The sequence below is a fragment of the Gymnoscopelus braueri genome (genome assembly GCF_963280865.1).
Source record: "Gymnoscopelus braueri genome assembly, chromosome: 12".
NCBI lineage: Eukaryota > Metazoa > Chordata > Actinopteri > Myctophiformes > Myctophidae > Gymnoscopelus > Gymnoscopelus braueri.
Window position 1 is genome coordinate 36,643,123 of NC_137614.1, and position 10,954 is coordinate 36,654,076.

Sequence of the window (10,954 nt, forward strand, 5' to 3'; positions counted from 1 at the left end):
GAAATTGGACATGTTGTGACACCCCTAGACTGGGGCATAACAACGGCCCTGATCTGGGGGTTCTCGGTAGGCCAAGATATTAGCCTAACAGGAAACAATAGTGAAATAAATGTTGCAGAAAACATCCTGAGCTAAGAGGACAGATTGGTCAGGCCCACAAGTTACGCCCATGGTTGTATCTGAGTTTCCTCTATAAAGGCAGCATCACTAACCAGCAGAATCAGATGGATTGATCACCTGTTTGACATTCACACTCGACACTTGGGTAAGATTTTCCAACTTTACAAATTGTGTGTTATTTTTGTGATGTATATTAATGATGTGCATTGAATGTGCTTTTAAATAAAACAAGCGTGCCTAAAGTCACTGTAAACCACGACTTTGTATGGCTTATTGTTACCAAATGGCAACACACATCCCAATTATGGTTCATATCCCAATTAACAGTTTTTTATTAAAAACAAATTAATCATCTTATACTACAACTAGAAAAGAAAATGTAAGACATTTTAAGCGTGCATGCAACTCGTGTGTACCCTTTTGTGACTAATCTCATGGCAGACCCCTGAACAGTGTTTGTGGCAAATTTAGGGCGGATCGTTTGTGCCAAGTTTGGTGCGGATTGACCCGTGCATGTGCCATTAAAAAAAAAAGGCACATGCAAATGCACACATACTGTGTGTGTGTGTGTGTGTGTGTGTGTGTGTGTGTGTGTGTGTGTGTGTGTGTGTGTGTGTGTGTGTCATAGAGAGATTGTAGAGCAGATATTTTCACTTTTTTATGGCAGGTGCCAAAATATTCTGCTGATGACATCACAAATAATTTAGATTTGAAGTTTAGTTGAACTACAATTACTACTAATTACTACAAATTGAACTATAATTTCAGAAAAAACTAAGAGGTATTCGAATACCGTTTGAACGCCGATAAAGTCCCAACTCCCAAGTCTTGTGAGTAGCAATTTTTCTACGTAACTGTATGCCAGACTAGAGTAATATGCCTCCAAAGTTAGGTTGGTTTGTTGGCTTTTTGGACCACGTCCCCATTCTTTGTCAAGATTTTATTTTGTCATTTTTTGCTAATTAGGTCGACATAACGTGAATCACCACCAAAAGCAAGAAAAGCCCACTGTACCTGATCGAACTGCACGTTCCGCCTACTGTAACTTGCACAACTACATTCCTGCTCCCTGCAGATGGTGTACGCATAGTTGCTTAGCCTAACCTAAGAAATCATGTTTAGCTATTTGAAATGTTATTTATTTCACACGACATGGAAGTAATTCACTTTAATGTCCATTTTCTTTTATTGGTTGAGGCTTAAATGGAGAAAGTTACAGTACTTAAAGTGGTGTTTCTATAGCATTCAATACACTGCAAAAGTCACACTGGGGAGCATTTAGGGTTTAAGGGTCTTGCTCAACGACACTGCGACATGAAGTCTGGAGAAGCTGAGGATAAAACGAGGCATCTTCCAATTCCCAGACACTCAACCGCCACTGCCACCCCGATATTTGTTTCAGCCTCACTAATTGCAGGACGCTAAGATGGTTGTATTGGTATGTCCATCTGTCGGTCCATCCATCTCTTTGGTCCCAAACAACATGTAATGGCCAGATTACCATGACATTCACGTGCTCCCCAGTCCCCACGTGATGGCCCAGTTGATTTTGGTTGATTTTGAATTTTGTTCTTTCCTGTAGTGCCACCCTTATGCCCAAATTTCCACTTAAAACCGCAATGAAACTTACTGAGAGCATTAATGCTATCTGGAAAATGAACTGTAACTATTTGAGTGACCTCATGACCTACTGTATCATATAGCCCTCTGTCAATTTCAGAAATTTAAGAGAGACGGAAATTGGCACCTGCTAATGGGCCTAATAGACCCTTTATCTTTATTTTGTTTTTTATTTATGCATTATCAGACAGAAGACGTAGAGAGATGATCTCACTCGCAACGCTGCGCAAATTTGGTAAGTGCAAACTTAACAAAGTGGATTATCTTATTCTGCTCATGTTCCATGTAATTACTCTTTACTGTCTGTCTTATAGCTCCCCACAAACTAGTCTATGATGAGCCATTGCTTAGAGACAAGGACTATGAGGTGCTTCTGAACATCTTGCAAATTGGTCTTCCAAAGACAAAGGATCCTAAGAACATCATTATAGTGGGAGCTGGAATGGCCGGTCTCACTGCAGCCAAGTTACTGGGTGATGCTGGGCACACGGTAGGTGAACCTCAGTTGTTATGTTATGTTATTATTGTATTGTTGCGTTCCGTTGCGTTGTGTTGCGTTGTTAAAGGACCATTTCACACATTTTATTTTTATAATTGGTCCTCACTAATGCTCTAAGATGACACCATTTCTGTCTACTCACTCTGTATCAGTTCAGAAACCTGCCTACCTACCAGTGACATCATCAATTGCGATTTTAACCTAATAGAAACTACAACCTCTCTCTTCCTGGAAAGTTAGCATGCTGAAATAGAAATCGGGTTCTTGCATTAATAAAAATAAAAATAAAGTTTGAAATGTCCAAACCTGCCTACCGATGATGTCACTGTTAGGCGGGTTCCTGCACTGTCCACAGCCCTCCTCTGAGACACAGACCTAATAGACAAAAATACGTAACGTATTTTAATAAGCATTAGTGAGGAGCAGTAGTGGAAAACATAAGTAAAAGTATCAATACTGCAATGTAGAAATACTCTGTTACAAGTAAAAGTCCGGAATTCAAAATGTACTTGAGTAAAAGTATAAAAGTATTGGCACCAAAATTTACTTAAAGTACCAAAAGTAAAAGTACTCATTATGCAGAATGTCCCATTACAAGTTTTCAAATGTATAAAAATCTCTTGAAAATAGCAGATCTACAAGCTCACAATGCGTCGCATCGTGAGCTTGTAGATCGGCTATTTTCAAATGGCCGAAATAAATATAGGGCCGATTCAAGTGGTTAATGTATGTTTTGTAATAATAATCAAAATCTAAGACGAGTAACTAGTAACTAAAGTTTTAAAATAATTGTAGTGGAGTAAAAGTACAATATTTGCCTCTGAGATGTAGTGGAGTAGAAGTAAAAGTATTGGAAATTGGAAATACTCAAGTAAAGTACTGTAAAAAATACCTAAAAATTGTACTTAAGTACAGTACTGTACTAAGTACATGTAGCCTACTTGTACTTAGTTACTTTCCACCACTGGTGAGGAGCAATATATGAAGATATGTTGAAAATGGGTGAAGTGCTCCTTTAATGCTGTGTTGGCAGCTGTGTGTGGCAGTCCTTTGGCTGGGGTTGGTCACCTGGAAAGATAGACCCTGTAAACCTCTGTGAACGTTCAGCTGTCCTCTCTGTCAATTGAAAAGAGGGAAGAGAATGAAACGACAGAAACCAATTTTCAATGAAAAATATGTTTTGCTGTGTTGTTTGGTCTCGAAGGTAACGATACTTGAGGCTAGTGATCGTGTTGGAGGCCGTGTGCAGACTCACAGAAGTGAAGAAGGCTGGTATGCAGATCTAGGACCAATGCGAATCCCCAGTAACCAAAGGTGGGTTTCTTGGATAGCTAGAAGACAATTGAATTTTGAAGTGAATTCCAAAGCACCTACACAAATTCCATACAAATATGAGAGTTCTTATGTAATCAAAGTTGAATCACATTGACCTCACTCAATCATGACTCTGTGTGTGTACTGTATATCACCCATTCTTGAGAATCGGAACAAAACCTTTATTTTTATTTTATTTTTTATGTATTCTTCAATTATGCCGGGAAAAGACATTTTAAAAGATCAAAGTGTTGACTATTAAACCATGTAATGGGCCAACCTCCCACAGTTTTTTTTAGATGTCAACTCCATAAGATGGCATATCTGACGGAGTTGACATCTGACGGAGTCTGACAGAGTTGACAAAATCTTTTTTTTTTCATTCCACAGTCGTAGTGAGTTTACTAAAATTTCAAATTTTATCTTCAAATTTGAAGTAACTTAAGTTCTATTAATGCTAATAGAATCACACTTTTTTTCTTTAAAAAATTAATTTTGTTTGGATTTAGGACTGATGGAGTTGACATGTTATGGCTGGGACACACCAGATAGTAATATTATTTAGAGCATTTATCAAAAAAAAGAAAGCTTACCAGTGCTTTTGCAGCTTTCTCGCATTTTTTTAAACCGGGAAGTGAGACAGGGGACCTTAGAATATAGCTAAACCTGTTTATGCCTGATTAAATTATGTTTTTGTAGAAATCTGACGGAGTTGACAACGATCTTGGACACAATTAAAGGGCAAAAACTTTTACAAAAAAACACATCCAAAAAAAAGTTGATATTAATAGTACATTCTTACACCTATGTTATCAATACACATGGTTCGGTTTTTTTCATGCTTTACCAAAAAAAATATATCGTGAATCCTTGTCTTAGACAAGGGTGTTTTCTGTCAGAGTGCAAGTTTAGATGTAAAAAAAAAAAGGGAAAATCACGTTTCTGCAACAAGAAGTTAACATTTGTAGCATTTGTGGTGCCTCCTATGGGTGGAAGTGAAATCAGTTTTGTCTCTGCATTGTTTGGAGGCCGAGATAATGATTTTGTGTTTTTGTTTTGTGACTTTATTATAGTCTGACAACTGACAGTGTGTTACACAAGTGCCTTACAAGTGCCTTACGCACATGGAAAAAACACAACATAGATTTCTGTTCGGATATAAGGCACTGGGCCAATACAAACCAATACGTGAATGCGCTCCCGGTGTGCATATCCGAACGCACCCTGTGTGTGTGTGTGTGTGTGTGTGTGTGTGTGTGTGTGTGTGTGTGTGTGTGTGTGTGTGTGTGTGTGTGTGTGTGTGAGACACACAGGCACACATTGTGAGTGAGAGAGAGAGAGACACACAGGCACACATTGTAGTTTATGTTCTGAGAGCGTAAACCGTTTGCTGCCGGTTATATATTGTAATTTGTGTTATACAACTTCTTACTTTAAAAAGCAGCCTTGACAGGCTTGTGTCAGCCCGGGTCTGTCATTCTCAGTGGGTGGCAGTAACATGTTGTAATGTAATGACCTTTCTCATCCAGGCACAAAGCCTCTTAGCTCAATCTTTAACTTTTGGCACCATTAACCTTAATTTCACCTAATTTATGGACAAAAAATTTACACTCCCACATTTGTCCAATACAGCAGTTGGCCCCTTTCATTAAGGGAGAATTAATTTAATCAAAATGAAATAAAATACACAGATATAACATTTTTATAATAATCTTCTTCACCAGAATTATCATGGAACTTATCGGCAAACTGGATGTGAAATTGAACAAATTTGTTGAGTTGAATGACCACACATTCTACCTGGTTAATGGAGAGAAGCGCAGAGCTTCCGATGTCATTCGTCACCCAGACATTCTGAATTATAACCTCGATGGTGACGAGAGTGGAAAGTCAGCTGAAGATCTCCTTGACGATGCTCTGCAGAAGGTCCGTAAGAGATACTCATACTGTATAAAGAATCACGTTATCAGTTATCAAAACATAAAGTCATTTCCACTACTTAACATTGTTTGGTTTGTTGCAGGTGTTCGACGAAGTGAAACAGAATGGTGTCCAAGCCATGGTGAAGAAGTATGGCCATTACTCTGTAAAGGTAAATACATACTCATGTATGTATGTACTAATGATTACTAAGCTATAAACTAATCTAAAAATAATTGAATTAATTAATCAAAACATCTAATTGAATTGATCATTTTCATCCATTTAAGTTTATTGAGTTGCCAATGAATATAGTTTACTCACAGCTTGCAAAAATACAAGCACTTTTGTATTTAAATTACTACAATTAGTTTTTGAGGCTGTCAAATTGTCAATGTTTCATCAAATATCTCTTTTATGTGAAGCAACTGTCAAGAATTGTTGTCCAATATCCTTGGATAAAGATTATTACTGAATGATCATGGACGTGATACCAAGTGCCAAACCTCATATTAACAACAAAATGTTTCACTGCATTTTATATCAGGCTTATGATTATAACGGCACTGCATATGGAAAGCTCCTCGATAAAACAACTTATTAAATGTAAATCAAATAGTACACATTTCTGTTTAGTACTAGATGTGACATTTTGACATCCCTACAAGGCCTTCTACTGCCTAGTAATGAGTGGACAGCAGCTCAGATCAAGTTAAGAGATACAAGAAAGTCGATCTTTCTGTTTAAAGGTTTCTGGTCATGTTAAGTATTTTTTAAATGCAAAATACGTTTGCATGTCAGAATACACTAGGGGCTCTATTTAGGGCCAGACTGGCTAAATCCACTATACATAGGGTGGCGTTCCCGTGCAAAAGTTGCTATTTTGGGACACTAGCCTTATCCGCAAAACACCTGCACTACACCTATACATTATGCATAGGTGTGGTTTGGGCGTTACAATAATAAAACCAATCACCGTGCCAGATGTCATTGCCTTTAAGAGAAGACTGCGCAAGCCATTATCCCCAATGCATTCTTTGTGTGCTCTCTCCCGCTCTGCCAGTCTTGCCAGGTCTGCTTCTTATAAGCCACGTTGGGCTTGTTTTTCTGTAAAGTTGCTTGTAAATAATGGTAGTTGTAGTGTAGTGTAAATGGTAGTTGTAGTGTAGATCGTCTATTTTCAAATAGCCAACATATATAAATATGCACATTGTTTAATAGCCGACATAATAGGTTTGAAGTGCTCATGTGGCCTATAGTCGCTTCTTTTGGGCTTGTTTCCATAGACCTGGTTGCTTATTCCTCTCGCAAATTCTGGCAACACTTCTCATGTTCCGACATGAACTCTGCTACCGCACTGAAGCACCGTAACATTGGACACCATATGCCCGCCGTTTACTTCATAGGCTGTAGCCTTTGATTGCCTTTCAATAAAACCATATTTCATAGACATAAGTATCACCTACATGTTATCATCTTATATAAACACAATTAACACAAGGAATTTGACACTCTCCCTTCTGCTGATTATAGGAAAATTAGTATCACAGAGATCAATTGAGAATTAGGAGAGAGGGAGCCTTTGAGTGTTGTGCCGTTGTGCGCCCTGGCCGACTCCCGACATGTCCATTGCAGGCGCGCGCTCAATACCAAAACGAAGATGAAGATGGCGGAGGCAACCTTGCATGGATGCCTCCGCCGTCTGTGTGGGAATGTGTGTGGATGGATAATATCCACATTGTAAAGTGCTTTGCATAAAGGCGCTAATATAAATGTGGCATTTACTATTTATCTCTTGAACAGGACTATCTTGTGAATGAAGGAGGGCTGAGTCCAGGTGCCGTAAAGATGATTGGGGACATCCTGGATGAGAGTTCTCTCTTCTACACGTCGCTGACGGAAATGCTATATATCCAAACAGAAATCAGTGACGACAATGAGTAAGAATCTAGTTCAAAATCTTTAGTGTGCAGTCAACAACTTTAACTGAACTTGACAAGTCACAAGATTACATTAGAGAAGACGAAGAGAGGAATCAGTATTGGAACTTGGAACCAACTTAACGATGATTGCAAGTCAAACTACACTACATTAGCATTCTCATATTGTGGTACAGCTCTTTAAGTGCATGAGCAGTCATGAGCATATTGACAAGATATTGTTAGGGATGAAGTGCCATTTTGAAAATATGTGATCCAAGCAGCAAAGCAATCCCTCAGTCAATGTTTGGGAAAGTTACTCAGAAAGGGCAATAAGTAAATAGTTAGTTAAAGCTGCAATATGTATCTTTCCTGTTCTACCGCACCACAATTTCCTGCATGAGTGCCGCAACTTTAGCCTCTGAGTCTGAGCTAATAGAGCCTGCCTGCATGCAGAGGAACCGAATTTTCAAACGGAGATCAGAAATCTAGTAAGGTTTAGTCCTCCTTTAGCCTATTTCACCAAATTAAAAGAAGTTAACCATTAAGTGAGGTTAAAATGATTCCCACAAAAATATTTCAAAAACCATCTATGGTAGTTGCGTAATGGTAGATGCTTTCTGTCAAATATCACATTGATTTTATCTTAAAAGTTATGTAAGTAATGCAATGATTTTAAGTGGAAAATAAATGTAAAAAGATTGACGAGGTTCACTAAGTGACGTTTTATCTATAAGAGATCAATCTGTTTTGTTTTCCTTTTTAACTAGATACTTTGAAGTGACAGGAGGGTTCGACCTCCTTCCAGAGGCCCTCCACAAAGATGCCAAAGCATCTGTTCTCCTCAACACCACAGTCAAGCGCATTGATCGTTCAAATGGTGGCGTCACCGTGTACACTCACAATGTGAAATTACAGAATACAGCAATTACAAGTGCAGACTTTGTCCTGGTGACTGCCACTGCCAAGGCCACCCTCTTCATTGACTTCCAGCCTCGTTTGCCTCTCAAGAAGATGTACGCCATGCGTCAGGTTCACTATGACAGCCCCACCAAGATCTTCCTCACCTTCAGTGAGAGGTTCTGGGAGAAGGATGGAATCAGTGGTGGAAGGAGCATCACTGACCTTCCTATTCGCTTCACCTACTACCCCAGTCATAGTTTCAAGAACAAGAAGATTGGTGTCCTCCTTGCTTCTTACACCTGGTCTGATGACTCGTACCTCTTCCTGGGGAAGAGTGACGAAGAGCTGAAAGAAATGGCTTTGAGTTGTTTGATGAAGATCCATGGAAATGACATCAAAGATCTGTGTACAGGCGTAGTGGTGAAGAAGTGGAGTCTTGACCAATACAGCCTGGGTGGTTACGCTCTCTTCACCCCCTACCAGCATGAAGAGTTTGCTGCCGAGCTGTTCCGAGCTGAGGGCAGGGTGCACTTTGCTGGAGAACATACAGCACTGCCTCACGCCTGGATAGAAACAGCCATGAAATCAGCCATCAGAGCCGCCAGGAACATCAATAATGCAGTAACTGAATAATGGGTTTAATGGTGTATCATATACATGTCTTACATGATTGTGCAACTACTTACTTTCATATTATAAAATGAAAAGTAATATTTTTGACTGCTTGGTAAACATGTTATAGAATTTCAAGATGTGTTCAGAAAACTTGATTGACTAAATAATCCGCAAACTAATTGAGAGATTGATTGATCCTCGCTAGTCACACAGCCTAAGCCTGATCTGCAGTTTCTCTATAACAGTGATAAAATATACTGTCAACATGAAAAATAATTGCTTCTCAAGAATAAAGTCATATAAATAATACATTTTAGAAGTCTGTTTTATCTTATCAAACCACAAAAAATATAAATATAATTACAAAGGGGAATATTTTCTGGGACAAGTAGAATAATGTGTACACGCACATCCAGGATACCTGTATAGCCAATAACAGGCATTACGATGAGCCACAAAACAAATTGTGTGAGACTTGTAAGATGACGACGGTGACGACGGTGACGATGAGGACGGCGGTGATGACTATGATGATGATTATGATGATTATGATGGGACGGCTGACCCCTTCAGTGCCTCTCATTCAGGGTGACGACCAGTAGCCTACGCCTTCGGGACAGTGTCATCATATTTATAACATTTATATGAATATTTAATCATTTATCATCATCTACATATTTGGCAGATAACTTATTTCTGGGTTTAAATAAAACTGGTCAAAGGTTTGAGTTTGAGGTTTGAGCACTGGATAAATAAATACAAATACAATATCTACTACTGATCATTGTAAAGTGAAGCATTGTCCAGCAGGTGGCAGTATCACTTTATAATGCATCTCAGTGTTGACGCGTATGCCACAGTTCCCATGTACCCTACAGAGGGAGTACTCAACATGTACATCAAACAGGCCTGTTCTTTTGGTGTACCTGTATGTCAAACATGCACTCTGCCACATCCTTCAATAGAATATGGTGAAGGATGACTCAACTGATCATATCACTTATTTCCCCAAATCTCTGTAGACCAGTGCCTGTTTTGTTTGTTTGTTTGTTTGTTTGTGTGTGTGTTTGTTTGCCCGCCCCACTGAACTTTCAAATGTGCATTTATCTTTGTACGGGGATTATGAACCGCAACCCTACTATAACATCCCTTGTATAACGTTCCTCCCTATGCGATTGACTGTTCTTGCTCCCAGTCTGATCACATCTTGCATTGACATTCTCAGTGAGGAAGAGTTGTTTTTCCTTACATAACACTAATGGATGAGCATCATGGTCATTGAATGTGTGCAGGTGTCACTTTAGTCACTGTGAGTTGCGTAGTCCTTGTGACTGAAGTCACTTTAGATATTCTTTCTCATGCCACCACCATTTATGCCACAGAAACATGATGGTTAATTGATAAATTTCATCATACAGTACACCTGTGTGGAAGCATCTATGTCCATATTGGATAATAGTTAATAACATGTAGTTAAACTAATAGTTTAACACAATTTTACAGTAGCTTGTGCAGTGATTCAAGTGCAGTTTTGTGTAGTTAACTACTAAAACTGCAAAAGAAGTTGGGCCATGAAAGGAAAGGGATTTTTATTGGTATTTTACAATTGCTTCTCTACTGTAATTGAACCGCCCCAGCCTCACCTCCTTTTCTTTCATCCTGATCATTGTGAAGACATGCCCAGACAAGGCATTTGTCAGGTTAGTATAGTATTATTGCTGTTAATGATCAAAGAAGTTGTTGCATGCCCTTTTAGAAGTTACCTGGCTAACCTAGGCTTTGTGAGCTGGGTAAGAGGATGAGGGAAGAAACCAGAGGTTGCAATAGTTAACAATGTATTTAACATTAAAACAGACAAAATACAAATTATGCCACTGCAGCAAAACACAGAATTGGTCCTCCTCGATACAATGCGATATTTATCTAAAGTACACCATCAAAGAACAGATATTTATCAAACCACACAAGAGCAGAGAATGTATATCCATCACTCACTATAACATGAGAACTACACAGTAAATAATGTATTGCACCCTTTATTGTG

The 10,954-nt window shown here is 38.8% G+C and overlaps 1 protein-coding gene across 2 annotated transcripts; it reads left to right on the plus strand.

Annotated features, from left to right (window-relative positions):
• Positions 1-230: 230 nt before the first annotated feature.
• LOC308097628 (L-amino-acid oxidase-like) lies at positions 231-9,219 on the plus strand. Of its 2 annotated transcripts, XM_080445525.1 has the most exons (9): positions 231-265; positions 889-950; positions 1,928-1,975; positions 2,055-2,230; positions 3,444-3,553; positions 5,278-5,479; positions 5,577-5,645; positions 7,277-7,413; positions 8,163-9,219. In XM_080445525.1, the coding sequence occupies exons 3-9, from the start codon at positions 1,945-1,947 to the stop codon at positions 8,926-8,928; spliced, it is 1,491 nt and encodes a 496-aa protein (XP_080301651.1). In that variant the 5' UTR covers positions 231-265; positions 889-950; positions 1,928-1,944; the 3' UTR covers positions 8,929-9,219. The 2 variants fall into 2 exon arrangements, with proteins under 2 accessions (XP_080301651.1, XP_080301652.1); XM_080445526.1 differs by lacking the exon at positions 889-950 and having other exon boundaries at positions 247-265.
• Positions 9,220-10,954: the final 1,735 nt, after the last annotated feature.

Coding starts and splice junctions, on each gene's coding strand:
- LOC308097628 (XM_080445525.1), top strand. CDS start 1,945: ATGATCTCACTCGCAACGCTGCGCAAATTTG. Junction 1,976..2,054: donor CGCAACGCTGCGCAAATTTG/GTAAGTGCAAAC, acceptor TCTGTCTTATAG/CTCCCCACAAACTAGTCTAT. Junction 3,554..5,277: donor CGAATCCCCAGTAACCAAAG/GTGGGTTTCTTG, acceptor CTTCTTCACCAG/AATTATCATGGAACTTATCG.